This window comes from Colossoma macropomum, unplaced genomic scaffold, assembly GCF_904425465.1.
Source record: "Colossoma macropomum unplaced genomic scaffold, Colossoma_macropomum, whole genome shotgun sequence".
Taxonomy (NCBI): domain Eukaryota; kingdom Metazoa; phylum Chordata; class Actinopteri; order Characiformes; family Serrasalmidae; genus Colossoma; species Colossoma macropomum.
Window position 1 is genome coordinate 44,025,799 of NW_023494805.1, and position 15,236 is coordinate 44,041,034.

General features: G+C 39.6%; 1 protein-coding gene across 1 annotated transcript; it reads left to right on the plus strand.

The window, feature by feature from the left end:
* Positions 1-880: 880 nt before the first annotated feature.
* LOC118825582 (interferon-induced protein 44-like) lies at positions 881-6,374 on the plus strand. Its single transcript, XM_036596253.1, has 8 exons — positions 881-933; positions 2,284-2,773; positions 2,879-2,930; positions 3,405-3,600; positions 4,322-4,474; positions 4,666-4,837; positions 5,842-5,942; positions 6,057-6,374. The coding sequence occupies exons 2-8, from the start codon at positions 2,290-2,292 to the stop codon at positions 6,231-6,233; spliced, it is 1,335 nt and encodes a 444-aa protein (XP_036452146.1). The 5' UTR covers positions 881-933; positions 2,284-2,289; the 3' UTR covers positions 6,234-6,374.
* The last annotated feature ends 8,862 nt before the right edge of the window (positions 6,375-15,236 follow it).

A 15,236-nucleotide genomic window follows, 5' to 3' on the forward strand; every position in this document is an offset into this window, starting at 1 on the left:
AACCTTTGAAGCCTGAAAGACGTAAACAGCAGAGCAGAGAGCAGTAATGAAGGACAAAGTGCAGTCAGAGGCTGATAAACAGGGTGTGGAGTGGACACTGATGAGTCCAGCAGACAGACAGACAGACAGACAGACAGACAGCTGTCTACTGTTTGGGAGCTGTAGACAGGTAGATACAGGTCGATACAGAAGGAGCAGTTATGACTGTTTCGGTAGTGACAGAATGAAAGATTCATTTACTCATTTTAATGAAATGAACATAACTGTAGTCAAAAGGATTTTAGTTTACAGACTAAACTGTGTTTTCAGTTCTGACTTTGACCCAGTTTGTGCTGTTAGAGGTCAGACGGCTCATGGATCTGAGAGAGAAGTTCATTTGCATAACCGACTATTCCGTTTTTAATTATTCGAATATTTAAAAATCTGGACTCGCCGTCCTCCCTTCATCAAACCGCATTATAGCAGACCTTTTATTTCATTTGTTAACTTATTTACTTATAATCTTTAAAGAAATTATTTTAATGTCCTGTTTCATCTTTCTAAAGCCAGTTTATGTTTTTCTTTGTGGCTCAACAAACAATTTTGTTAGTTGTATTTTTACATGTTTACAACACATACAGTGATGGTTACATTTAGTGTAGCGTGTGATCATATACAAGGTAAATATAGATAAATATATATACAAACATATATACAAACACCTACACAGTGTAAACCTCACATCTGCGCAGTTCTCCTTCGAATTTTCCGTTCCACCTTAATTAAGACGACAGAATGTACCAGCTGCGCCATTTAAGGTGGAGCGGAAAGTTCCCATAAGCCCATGGAGCCCATGCTGGAGCCGGCAGAACAGAAACCGAAAGCCAGGGATGAGTTTCGATTCCGTTTCCGGCCGGTTTAGCAGGTCAGGAGGAACCGAGCGGACTTTTACAGGTAGAACAACAAGCTGTGCTTATTAAAGCCTTTATCATCATATCTGAGCGATCTGTCATAAACAGACACGGAGGAGTTTATTACAATCGACTCTTCTGGAAGGTCGTGTGAATGTGTGTGTATTAATGTGTGTATTAATGTGTATTAATGTGTGTGTATTAATGTGTGTATTAATGTGTGTGTGTATTAATGTGTGTGTGTATTAATGTGTGTATTAATGTGTGTATTAATGTGTGTGTGTATTAATGTGTGTGTGTATTAATGTGTGTATTAATGTGTGTGTGTATTAATGTGTGTGTGTATTAATGTGTGTATTAATGTGTGTGTGTATTAATGTGTGTGTGTATTAATGTGTATGTGTATTAATGTGTGTGTATTAATGTGCGTATTAATGTGTGTGTATTAATGTGTGTGTGTATTAATGTGTGTGTATTAATGTGTGTATTAATGTGTGTATTAATGTGTGTGTGTATTAATGTGTGTGTATTAATGTGTGTATTAATGTGTGTGTGTATTAATGTGTGTGTGTATTAATGTGTGTGTATTAATGTGTGTGTGTATTAATGTGTGTATTAATGTGTGTGTGTATTAATGTGTGTATTAATGTGTGTGTGTATTAATGTGTGTGTGTATTAATGTGTGTATTAATGTGTGTGTATTAATGTGTGTGTGTATTAATGTGTGTATTAATGTGTGTATTAATGTGTGTGTATTAATGTGTGTGTGTATTAATGTGTGTGTATTAATGTGTGTGTGTATTAATGTGTGTATTAATGTGTGTATTAATGTGTGTGTATTAATGTGTGTGTGTATTAATGTGTGTGTGTATTAATGTGTGTATTAATGTGTGTGTATTACTGTGCGGTATGCATTTGGGTCCAGTCCATCTCAGGGTGTCGGCAGGAGCTTACATATCTGTTTGTTCGTCTGTCTATCTATCTATCTATCTATCTATCTATCTATCTATCTATCTATCTATCTATCTACCTATCTGAGGTGTGTAGGGATTTTATTTTACTGTCTGTAACTTTGTCACTTTTTCTCTGTCCGTTTTCTTTCCGTTGTGTCACTGAAGTTAATCAATAAAATTATGATTAAAATATCAGAACGTGTGTTAGAGGCAATGGCAGATGTAACACAGACAGGCTTAGGCTCTGTTGTTGTTGTTACTGACTAAACAAAACAACTCTTTATTTTGGGTTTAATTCAAGGTCTAAAATGGGAATAACTGAAAATACTTGTAACTGCAGGATCTGTTTCAGACGGCAGACTCGCTTCTTTAAGCTTAGCCCTCTGTCAGTATCATTACCCAGCTATCTCCGCTGTTCTCCACCATCTCTTACGTTTCAGATCACCATGAGCGCTGTTACGTCCAGACTGTCCAGGCAGCAGGAGCAGAAGCTCTGCTCCATGCTGGGCTGCAACAGACTCAGCCTGCTGTTCAAAGCCAGCGTTCATGGCTATACAGGAAATGCGTTCCACCAAAAGTGTGATCGTCAGGGTCCCACGGTTACAGTAGCGTACAATAACTCTGGGTATATTTTCGGAGCGTATACCAGCAAAGATTATGCCCAGTCAAACCAAAACATTATTGATGAGAAAGCCTTCCTGTTCAGCTTTAACGAGCGAGAGATGAAGAAGGACCCTCTGCGAGTGGTTAGCGGAGCTGGACAATATTCTCTCTATGATGGACCAGCAGGTCCACATTTCCACTCCTTGGTGTTTCTCTACAATGATACAGCCACTGTTTACAGCAATCCACGAAATTATAATTTTGATCCAGTGGAGATGCATGGCAACGACTTACAGCTGGTCGAGTGTGAGGTGTACAGAGTGGAGGGTAAGATACCAAATACTGATGTTTTTCAGGGAAACATCATTATTTAATTTATTTACACTGACCTGAAGGTAAACGTGGACCTCACGAGTCTGTCTTTTACTGCAGGTAGTGGATCATTCATGGAGAAACCATGGAGAAATGTTTTGTGGAATTTTGAGTAAGTAAAATGAAAATGTCAGTAACTCCTCAGAATTAGCCTCTCCACACACTTTACAAAGGCATGGTTTCAAAAATCCTATTCAACCTAATGACTCAGTAGAACACGACTCGGTTTATATCACAATACCTACATTTAGAGTCGGTTATTCATTCAGCCTAATGAGAAACTGTAGAACAGACTCGGTTTATATCACAATACCTACATTTAGAGTCGGTTATTCATTCAGCCTAATGAGAAACTGTAGAACAGACTCAGTTTATATCACAATACCTACATTACCTAATGTAACAGTGTTTTATCTTTCTTCACCACATGGTGGTGCTGTTTTACTAAGTTCAGCACAGATGATGCAGACGTTCTAAATTCCATGGTTCTTATCTGAATGGTGTGAATGCTGTGATGTTCTGAGGCCAGTAAAGAGTTCTGCTGTTTCTGTATTAATCCATATTGAACAATAACCTCTTTCTGTAGGAGGAGAAAGGCTCTGATGGACATGATCACAGGCTGGAAGCATGGAGCGAGCTCGGTGAAGCAGGCTCGTGTTCTGCTGGTTGGTCCTGTTGGAGCTGGAAAGTCCAGCTTCTTCAACTCCATTAACTCAGTGTTCAAGGGCTACGTGTCCAGCCAGGCCAACACGGGCAGTGCAGGCACCAGTCTGACCACACAGGTAGCAGATTCACACTTCGCCTTAGGACCTTCTGTGTAGTTATATTCAACTACATTTACATTTATAGGATTTACAAGACCTTATGGTCTTTGTCAGGGTGTTAGCTGGGCCTGTACAGATCTGGGGCTCAGTCTAGTTCATCGTAGAATCATTTTGGAATATAGATTTTTTAAAATTAACCTGTAAAATGTGCAGCTGCTACTTTTTATCTAATCTGAGGATTTACATATCAAGAATACATGCAGCGGCTCAGCATTGTTGATTGGGTCTTACAAAAAAACTATTATAAAACAAAATAAGAAACTACTGTAACAGAATTTTTATGCACACTGTAAAAACTCATTTTCAATTTTAAACTAATAAAAATTAGTAACCTGGCTCTGCCTTAAAACTTTAATTGCTCTTCAAATAATTAATAAATATCTGGGGCTATAGCCCTGGACGCTCCTGGTCTTTGTTTCTAGTTATCAGTCATTATGTTTTCATTTACAGCTTTGGGTAGATCATCTCATCTAAACCGCTTTGCTGCGCATCGCTGTCCACCTGTACTGGTTCAAATGTTTAAACCACACACCAAACACAGCGCTCCACTTCGTGTAGTACAGCAAACCAAAAAAAACGACTAATGTATAATTTAGCCAATAAACAGTACTTGTGCTTTAAAAGCACACAGAATGTTTTTTTAATTTTTCTAATTACTAATGATAATTTATGTTTATAGTTCCGTACCTACTCCATAAAGGCAGGCAAGGACGGAAAGCTTCTGCCCATCACCCTGTGTGACTCTATGGGGCTGGAAGAGGGTTTAAACGCTGGACTGGACATCGACGACTTCACAAGCATTCTGAAAGGTCACATTCAGGACAAGTATCGGGTGGGTCAACTGAGAGATGATGGACGCTTACATGTAATTTGTTCACTAAAACAGGGATGATATAAGATGTTTTCACATCCAAGAGTATTAAGTGAATATAAGGAGATTCTGTATTCATAGATTCATAAAACTTTGATTATGATTAGTTGCCTATCTATAAAAACCATGTTCCTTTTGTCTTTTTTCCTCAGTTTAACCCATCAATGCCTCTGCAACCAGAGTCCCCTTCATTCCTCAAAGAGCCCAGCCTGAAGGACAGGATTCACACCGTGGTGTACGTCATCAACACCTGCAAAGTCAAACTCCTCTCTGACAGAATGATCGAGAAGTTGGCAGCCTTCCGCAGGAAAGCCAACCAGATGGGTAATTAACAGTTTCGCCTATTTCTATTGAGTGCAGCCCCAAATGAGGATGGGTTCTCTCAATGGTTCCTTTTCCATGCTGTTAGGGAGCTTCTCCATTTGAGTTTTGATTCTTCTCAGTGGTTCTTCCTCATGTTCTGAGGGAGTTTCTCCTTTTGGGTCTTGCTTCCTCTTGGTGCCTCTTCATCATGCTTTTATAGATTTATTTTTTTGATTTTTGGTTGCTCTGAGTATTTCTAGCTTTTGAAACCTGGTCCTTCTCAGTGGTTCTTCCCAGCGCTCTGAATGAGTTCTCCTTTTCGAATATTAGTTCTTCTCAGTGTTTTTTTTCTTATGCTTGTAGAAGTCTTGCTTCTTCTCAGTAGTTCTTCCTCTTTTCTTCATTGTGAGCCTTGGTTCCTCATAGTATTTCTTTATCATGCTTTTAAGCTTTTTTAACCTGCAAATCTTCCTCAAGTTCTTCCTTTCGAATTTTGGATCTTCTCATTTTTTCTGAGTTTCTGAGTTTCTTGAGTCTTTGCTCTTTCTCATGGTCTTAAGGGTTTTTTCACTTTGAATCTTCATTTTAGTGTTTCTTCCTCAAGCTTTTAGATGGTTTCTCTTTTTTGAGGTCTGGTTCTTCTCAGTGGTTCTTTTTGATGCTCTTAGGGAGTTTTTTCTGCCACTTTTTCCCTCGAACGATTTGGGACAAAATCTATTGTAGAAAGCACATTAAAAAGACAGGACTGAACCGCTATTTCCTTTCAGGATTTCATATTTTTATGCAAGGATCTCCAGAATTGTTTACATGATACTGAGCAGCAGTCTTGACAGTTCCAGCTGCAGTGATAATGTGGATCAGGACAGTTTCAATGTGGAACTGAGGAAACATTGTGAGAATGGTATCTTGCCATGTTTGGGTGATTCATTAAACCCTTCCCTAAATCAAAGAACTGATTCCAAAGTTCTCTACTTTTTCAGAAGCAGTATTATTTGCTGTTCTTTGCTGTTCTGTCCTTTATACAGGAGTCCCACAGCTGGTTCTGCTGACCAAGGTGGATGAGGCCTGTTCTTCTGTGGCGGCGGATCTGAAGACTGTCTATCAAAGCCTTTACATCCACAAAATGGTGAGATTTATTTACTGTAAATATGTTTGGAAATCAGAGTGGATCAACTTCCTGTAAAAGTAGCTACACATATACAAATTCAGCAGAACCTATAGCGAAAGTTCTTTGCCGCAGATGCAGGAGATCAGCGCAAGTCTGGGAGTCTCTCTGTCCGCTGTGGTTCCGGTGAAGAACTACAGCCAGGAGCTGGAGCTGGATCCTCAAACTGACATCCTGCTGCTGAATGCAGTGATTCAGATGCTCAGAGCCACTGAGAGCTTCTTCGATGATCTTCACCAGGAGGATAATTAGACCCCAGACTGCAGATGATACTAAGTGCTAGATTTGGCTGGTTTAAAGTCAGGCTAACTCATTCTCAGTCCAGCAGTGACACTGAGGTGTTTAAAAACTCCAGCAGCACTGCTGTGTCTGATCCACTCAGACCAGCACAACACACACTAACACACCACCACCACATCTGTGTTACTGCAGTGCTGAGAATGATCCACCACCCAAATAGGACCTGCTCTGTGAGGGTCCATGGGGGTCCTGACCACTGAAGAACAGGGTAAAAGGGGGCTAACAAAGTATCAGAGAAACAGATGGACTACAGTCTGTAACTGTAGAACTACAAAGTGCACCTATATAGTAAGTGGAGCTGATAAAATGGACAGTAAAGTAGAGGTCAAACAGGGTTTACTAACTCTTTGTTTTTATTAATATTTCACATACGGTCCCAACTGAGGTTTGTACACTAATGTAACAACTGAAAGGCATCTTGGGCCACTTCCTGAAGTGGTCTCATTGATCAGTTATAAATCTACACCTGCATTCTAATCTGTCCATGATCCGTAATCTGGATAATCTCTATCTGCATGTAATCTTTGAAGACACAACCAGGTGTAAACAGGGTCATAATGTGTACTAACATGGTGAACCAGTCGTAGGAGTATCTAATAAAGGACCAATAAGTGTACAGGCACCTGTATAGTAGGTGTACCTAATGAACCATGTGAATGAGCAAGTAGAATAGGTTAATACTGAAGCTTAGCCTGATTGATGCGACTTGACTTTGGTTCATTAACCTGGCATGTACTTGGAACTCCATTTAAGTGATATTTAACACTTCCGTGATTCTTGCTCCACGATACTGTGATTGGATGAGAAGCACCAGTTAAAGCTAAAACTGTGTCATGCTAACAAAAAGCACTTTGGAGGAATGCTACTGCAAAAGAGAGAATGTAGGAAGGCTGATCGCAGCTGGCGTAAAAAAAAGCTTCAGATCCACAAAGAAGTCTTCAAAGATAGGCTGCGTGATTACAACACTATAACGTGCAAAGTTAGACCTTTTTCTCTAGCATTATCAACAATAATATTAAGAACAGCAGAATACTCTTCGCCATGGTTCACAAACTAAGTCGCCTACATATATGGACCCTGAATTCGTATCATCTGAGAAATGCAATGAGTTTGCTACATTTTTAAGACTAAAATCCAGAGTATCAGCCAAGCCATTAATACATCTATATGCGCCAAAAAGCCCATGTGCTCTCCATCACCATGTAAAGATATCAAGGTTAAAATGTCACAGTTCTATCAGTAATGAAATTTTAATTGATACAGTGAATCATCTCAAATCTTCCACTTCACATGTTACCAACCAACTTCTTAAAGAACGTGTTTTACTTAATAGCAGCAGACATACTTCAGATAGTAAACACCTCACTTCTGTCGGGCGATTTTCCTAACAAATTAAAAACTGCAGTTGTGAAGCTGCTCTTAAAAAAAGTTAAATCTAGAAGCAACTCTATTAAGTAATAACAGGCTGATTTCAAATCAAATTATTGAGAAAATTGTCTTTAAGCAACTTACTGGCTTTCTGTCCTTAAATATCTGTCTAGACAAATTTCAGTCAGGTTTCAGCCTAATCATAGTACCGAAAGAGCTCTAATTAAAGTGATTAATGACATTCTCTTAAATACAGACTCTGGAAAAACATCTATTACTGCTCGATCTCAGCACTGCCTTTGATACCATTGACCATATATTTCTCATGGATAGACTTGAGAACTGTGTTGGGCTCTCAGAGACTGTCCTAAAATGGTTCAGTTCATACCTGCAAGGAAGGGACTACTTTGTGGAAATAGAAAATATTGTTTCTGAGAGAGTGCCAGTGACCGGTGTTGTACCGCAGTGTTCAATTCTTCGGCCGATCTTATTGAATTTATACATGCTGCCTCTCGGCTAAATACTACAAAAACATGGAATATCTTACGACAGCTGTGCAGATGATACTCTGACCTATTTGGCCCTTTCCCCAAACAACTACGGTCCCCTTGACTTACTGTGTAAGTGCCTTGAGCTCATCACTAACTGGATGGAACAAAACTTTCTGCTGTTGAATAAAGATAAAACACAGATTATTTTATTTGGGAATAGCAATGAGAGGCTCAGACTGGCTGCCTATCTCGATTCAACAGCCCTTAAATCTAAAGAACTAGTATGTAACCTTGGTTTACTGATGGACTCTGATCTCAGTTTTAGCAGTCGTATCAAAGCAGTTACTAAATCAGCTTTTTATCACCTTAAGAACAACATCAAGATCAGAGATGTTCAGACTGAAGCAGACCTGGAGAAGCTCATCCACGCCTTTATTTCCAGCAGGATTGATCACTCTAATGGTCTCCTAACTGGACCCCCAACAAAGACAATCAAACAGCTTCAGCTGGTTCAGAATGCAGCTGCCAGAGTCTCACTAGGAGTAAAAGAAGGACCCCCATTATTAAATCCTCACACTGGCCACCAGTCTGTTCAGAATAGGCTTTAAGGAGCTGTTACTGCTCTATAAATGTCTTAATGGTCAGGAGCAGCGTATTTATCTGATCTGCTGCAGCAATATGAGCCTAGCAGAACTCTCAGATCATTAGGAACTGGTCAGTCAGTCCTGCCGAAGGTGAACACTAAACATGGAGAAGCAGCGTTTAGATACTGTGCTGCTCTTAAATGGACCCAGTGGACAGAGAGCATTAGAAGAGCCCCGACACTGGACACTTTAAATCAGCCTGAAAACGATCCTGTTAGAGCAGCTTTCAGCTCAGTTTAAACACTGTTAGCCCTTATAGCCCTTCTTATCTGTAATGGCACTTTATTATCCTAATGTAATTTTTTATTTGATTTTCAATTACACTCATTAATTTAGTGATTCTTCTCTTTTAAAATCTATTGTTTTAATCATGTTTTTATTTCTACTCTCCTTTACTTTTTGAATTACTTGTATTTTATCATTTGTAAAGCACCTTGAATGACAGCAGTGTATGAAAGGTGCTATATAAACAAAGTTGCCTTGCCTTGCCTTTAGGCTAAACGACTTAAACTAGCAAAGTGATGACTTGTTGGCACGTCTGCCTGAAAACGAAAACTACAGTTTAGTTTCAGTTGTGCTCTCAGTCATCCTGTCTGAATATTGGCAGTTTGGCTAGTCAAGACAAGACAGCCCCTCTTCCACAGGTAGGACTATAAGCTCTATTTGTTAAATAATGAATACTTGCAGTGACTTGTATGAACTGCACCTTCACAAAATTCTTAGATCTTTTTATTTTGGTTTGATGTGAAAATAGCTGAGGTGATGCAACTGGATTGGAATGAAGAACAAAGGTGTCATTACAAATACGGCATAATGTTACGTTGGGTTGCATTGAAATCAATATATAAGATGGTAAAGAGTTTTTTTAAAGGTATATATTTTAAAGCATATCTTTTAAACTGGCATGATCTCATGAAGCCTGATAGTAACCTGGTTTGACTGATTGATTGAACAGGGTTTTGTGAAGATATCATTTAGCTGGATCAGGTGTACTAGATTCTCTCTGCTGTCAGGCACAAGTAGACCATCGTCGAACTTTATACCGTCACCATTCAACGCTGTAAATGCACTAGTTTAGTTTAGCTGAAAGGCAGTATTATAATGAGTGTCATAAGCATCACTTTATTTTATATTGCTACTATTCTACATTGACTACATTGGATGTTGTTTATATATGGTAGACTGTAAAATGAAATGTACTTTTTGCAATTCTAATCATTGAACCTGCTGTTCTCAAATGTGTTTGAGGGTTTGAATGGAAGTTTAATAAAAAATTCTGAACGTTTGAATAAATAAATCAACATTTTGTAAACTCACACCTTTTCAAAACTGTTGTTTCCCTTTGTTCATCACAGCCATACCTGTAGAACGTCAGTGATAGGTTTAGACACACCTATGCAGATTCTCACTGGGTTTGAGTTCAGTAGGACAAACTTTCAAAATCTCCTTTTACAAAAATTGAAAGCTGCAGTAGAGAAAAGCACATCAGCAATGCCACAAATACAGATGTTGATTAACTAATTCAGGCAAGTATAACTGTATATATGCTACTCCATTCTTATCTTCAAACAGGGCAGATCAGCTAAGTGAAAGTGACAGTTTGTATAGTTCTCTCTGCTGCCTTTTTGTGTTGTTCTCTTTTGTCACCTGTTCTTAGGTCCTAAGCTCCAGTCATGATAGTAAAATAGGCTGAAATAGTAAACTTGATTTCATCCACTGCACCAAATAAACCACATGCGATGTCATCACACCTGATTCAGCTAATCAGGGAACCAGCCCTGTGACCAGAAGGTCACCGGTTCAATCCCCGGAGTCGACAGTACGTGACTGAGGTGCTCTTGAGCAAGACACCTAACCCCAAACTGCTTCCCTGGCACTGTGGATAGGGCTGCCCACCGCTCCGGGCAAGTTTGCTCAGCGCTGACTCTGAGTGTGTTGACTAGTGTGTATGCGGTGTTTCTCTGCACAGATGGGTTAAAATGCAGAGGTGAAATTTCCTCGCTGTGGGACTAATAAGGGTCACTTAATCTAAACTGAATTCAGAGCGTTAGATGAGTGTAAATGCTAATATGCACAGCAATTTGGCCCGGAAGGCCCCCAGTTTGGCATGCCATGTACTAGAGAAGTGGTTCCCAACCCAGTCAGTCCACTTTTTTGCTCCAACAAACTGCAACACATGGGGATGAAGGAAAAATGTGGAATGTCTGGGGCCCTGAGGGCTAGGCTGGGCAACACTGTGCTAGAGGTCTACGTGGGCATGAAATTGAAGCCCAAACCTGACACATACTTACGACTTTGAGATCCAGCCCAATCCGGTCCAACCTGGCCCATCTGGTTCTGCTAGATTTGAAGCCTGAACCCACCCGCCTGCACTAAGAAAGGTGGATTATCACCTGTTGGTTGGTTTTACAGAGCTTTACTTTGTTACTGAGTGCTTGAGTTGATGGACAGAAAAGCACACACTGGGATAAAACTGGTATTTCACACATCAGTAATACATTAACAGTATTTACTATCAGGATATTTTTGCAGAATTGCTGATGATACCTGACAGAGAACAGTATCCGCCCTCCATTGATCAACTGTTAACACTTCTGCTCTAAAGCTCCTCTCTCTTCTACTATTGCTGCTCTGGATACTTGGGGAGATTTTAACAAGCAAGATAACAGATCTGTTGAGGTCTTTGATAGTAATAAAAATAATAATGGGCCTCATTCACCAAATATCTTCCTAAGTGTGTTCTTAGGTGTGTTCTTGAGAAAGGTCCTGAGAAAAGATTCATGACGTGTTCTTTAAGCGCAGAACTGTTCTCACCTTTGTGCTCTTGAGTGTGTGTAGATTCTGTTCTTACCTAAGAACAAACCCCACATAAGAGAACATTGGTGAATGTCAGAAAACTGCGTAAGTGAGTTTTACAAAGAAATTTCTTCTTAAGATCGGTTGGTGAATGAGGCCCAATATCTTTTTTATTCATAGAGGATTTTTCATAGTGCTGGCAGCTTGAAGTACTTCACAGACAGGTGATAAAGCTTAACAGTAATAGAAGAAACTATGAGTATTAATTTAAAATCATATAAGGCAATGATAATGATAGAATTTTAATGAAGTTGATAGAATCCAAACCCCAACGAACCAGGGAACTAGGTCTGTTGTCTGGACAAAGTGAAGTTTATTCATTGTGCGCACAGGTTCCAGACAGCCAGCCAGCCCGTAAGACAATGGACTGTCACAGATTTATAGCTGGACTGATGCCAAGATTAGACTCAGCTTATACATGACAAGTGACAGGTGTGACAGACGTGACCATATAAGAAGAAACACAACAATAGGCAGCCTAAAATACAACTTCTGCACATACACACACAACACCGTACATTTCACAACAATAAATTCCTTCAAAGTGCAGCAGAGCTTTATATCTCTCAAAAAGTTCCAGGCGGTCAGTGCAGTGTGTAACGGGGTGATATGAGCTCTCTGTGTTGGTGCTGTGAGGATCCGTGCTGCTGCGTTCTGTAAGGGTTCTAGAGGAGGGACTGTTTTCTCCAGTAAGAAGATCATTACAGTGATCAACTCCGCTGAACAAACACAGCTACACGTTTCTCTGCGTCGCTCTGAGAGAGAAAAGACTGAACTTTAGTGATTTTCTCACATGATAAAAAGCTGCTTTAGTGACTGTGTTTACATGCAGATTAAACAGAGCTCAGAGTCTTGAGATCACACCCAGGTTTCTACTGTTTGGTAGATGAGCCGAGATTCTTGTACAGTGGCTTTCTCTGAGTTTTAATACCATTTTTTTCATGATTTAATTGTAGGAAATTTTCTGAGAAATATCTGACACACAGCTGGTCAGTCTGTCAACAGAGTCTTGATTATCAGAAGGATGAACACTTACACCGACCAGCCACTTCATGGTCAACTTTATTTAAGCTCACATATCACATATTATATAAAAACATATCAAGACATTCAATATGTTTTATCTGAAGCTTGTAACAGACATTAACATATATTTGTGCTTGTACACTGATCAGCCACAACATTATCAGCTCCACTGACCGTATAGTTTCACTCTGTAGTTCTACAGTTACAGACTGTAGTCCATCTGTTTCTCTGATACTTTGTTACCCTGTTCTTCAGTGGTCAGGACCCCCATGGACCCTCACAGAGCAGGTACTATTTGGGTGGTGGATCATTCTCAGCACTGCAGTAACACTGACGTGGTGGTGGTGTGTTAGTGTGTGTTGTGCTGGTCTGAGTGGATCAGACACAGCAGTGCTGCTGGAGAATAGTCCACCAACCAAAAATATCCAGCCAACAGCATCCTGTGACCACTGATGAAGGACTAGAGGATGACCAACACAAACTGTGCAGCAGCAGATGAGCTATCGTCTCTGACTTTACATCTACAAGGTGGACTGATGAGGTAGGAGTGTCTAATAGAGTGGACAGTAAGTGGACACAGTGTTTAAAAACTCCAGCAGCACTGCTGTGTCTGATCCACTCTCACCAGTGCAACACACAGAATCCACTCTCACTGTGCAACACAGAATGGACAATGAGTGCAGATACAAAATAGGTGTGTTTAATGAAGTGCCTGGTTGGTGTGTAATTGCGTGTCATCAGCATAGCTATGAAAATTGATATCATGTTTCCTAATGACATCACCTAGAGGTATAGAGCATACAAAGAGAAAAGCAAAGGCCCTAAAATATTTCGAAGTGAAAACAAGAACTGTCTATTCATTAAATATGATTTAAACGATTGTAAAACTGTGCCTGAGAGGCCTACCCAAAATTCAAGACGGCGTATTAGAATCTTCAACAGTATCAAAAGCCCATAACAGAAAGACAGAAATTTTGTGCGTCATGTCATTCACAACACAAACCAATACTGTCTCAGGACCAGGATGCTGTTTCACCCTCTCATCATCCCAGGTTTCATTCAGGACACGTTCACCTACTCTTCAAACTCTGGAGCTATTCTGAAAGCAGCTAGGGACTATAACATTACTAAAGAGTGAGAAAGAGTGAGAGAGAGAGAGAGAGAGAGAGAGACACTGTGAAATACTGTTAGTGTGCAAAATTTATGTAGGCATTTTTCATGAACTTGAACAAGATTTCTACTATTTAAAAAGGACTTGAAAACAAATCTGACCCAGAACCGATGCTCAATGTTGAACTTGACTGTGCACAGTCAGTTCATAAACTCCGTCAACTAGTATTCTTTTTATAAATTAGTGCTGTCACATGTAAAATGTTAATGCGACAAATTAACACCATTAACTTTTTAATGCTATTATGTAATCTCCTTCAGAACGAGAGGGGCGCACAATTTAATCAAATAAGGTGTGTCTGCACCTTCCACTCTGTGACCAAGAATGTAACAAAACACACTTGCAAACAAAGATTGTATTGAGTCAGAAAAGAAAACAATTCCAGACAAACAGTACCAAACCATATACCATTGTTATGACCCTATGGGTCATAATTTTGTAGTGTGTCTTTGTATATTTATTGAGGCTGAGGGAAGATACATCCGCCTATAAAAGAGAGATGCCCATGAGGAAGTGCAGTACTTTGCTTCTGGCGTGGCTCACGTTGTGTTCCTGGGTTCCCTGCAGTCACTTGAGAGACACTACTGCTGTAGAGCTGTGTTGGTGTGAGAGCTTGGCTAGTGGTGTATGGTTTATTGGTGCTTTGTTGTTTGTTGCTGAGCTTTTTGTAAAGCTCGCTCATACTGTTACACTTTCACTGAAGTATACTGGCTGCTCAGACATAGATCTTGTATATAATCTCTCACTGGATAAAAGGGGGTTCTTTTTTTGTTGTCTTCTTCTCCTGGTTTGCTTTAGTAAGGAAGTTAGGTTAGAAATTGTATTTGGTTTTCCTTTTGTTTGTTAGGTAAGTTATATTTTTCTAAACTTAAATTAGCTTTGTTTTGTTATTTTTCCCTTCCCTCCTCTAATGTTTCATAAACGTATAAAGCCTTGAACTCTTGAAAATAAGGCCAATTTATTATCGCAAAACTGGTTGTATGTGTGACCTGGGGAACCAGGAGGACACTTTATTTTTATGTTGCGGCCCGACCTAGACCGGGTCTTAACAACTATATATACATATATACAGTCTCTTGGATCAAGCCCAGTTCATTTCAATTCCGTCCAGAAAAATATATATGAAATGATGCCTGGTACTGAGTAGTGTAGGGAAGTCGATTTGAAAATCTAAAGTAATCTCTATAGACCTCAACAAGAACAAATATTTATGTTATTGTATGTCCTTGTCATTGATGTGAAGCACTGGTCTTATGAAAGATCAAAAGATATGGTTCCCCGATGTGGAGAATCTTTAGCCTGGTAAAATGAGTGACTGAGTGTATGAGTGAGTTACAAGCAAGTTCCATAACTCAATAACTCAATAACTTAACAAGGTTACAGTTTGTTACTTATTACT

What these genes read in the sequence shown, in the direction of transcription:
- LOC118825582 (XM_036596253.1), top strand. Translation starts at nt 2,290, where the DNA reads ATGAGCGCTGTTACGTCCAGACTGTCCAGGCAGCAGGAGCAGAAGCTC. An exon ending in AATGTTTTGTGGAATTTTGA is followed by an intron (nt 2,931 to 3,404) that starts GTAAGTAAAATG and finishes CTCTTTCTGTAG; the next exon opens with GAGGAGAAAGGCTCTGATGG. An exon ending in CAGGAAAGCCAACCAGATGG is followed by an intron (nt 4,838 to 5,841) that starts GTAATTAACAGT and finishes TCCTTTATACAG; the next exon opens with GAGTCCCACAGCTGGTTCTG.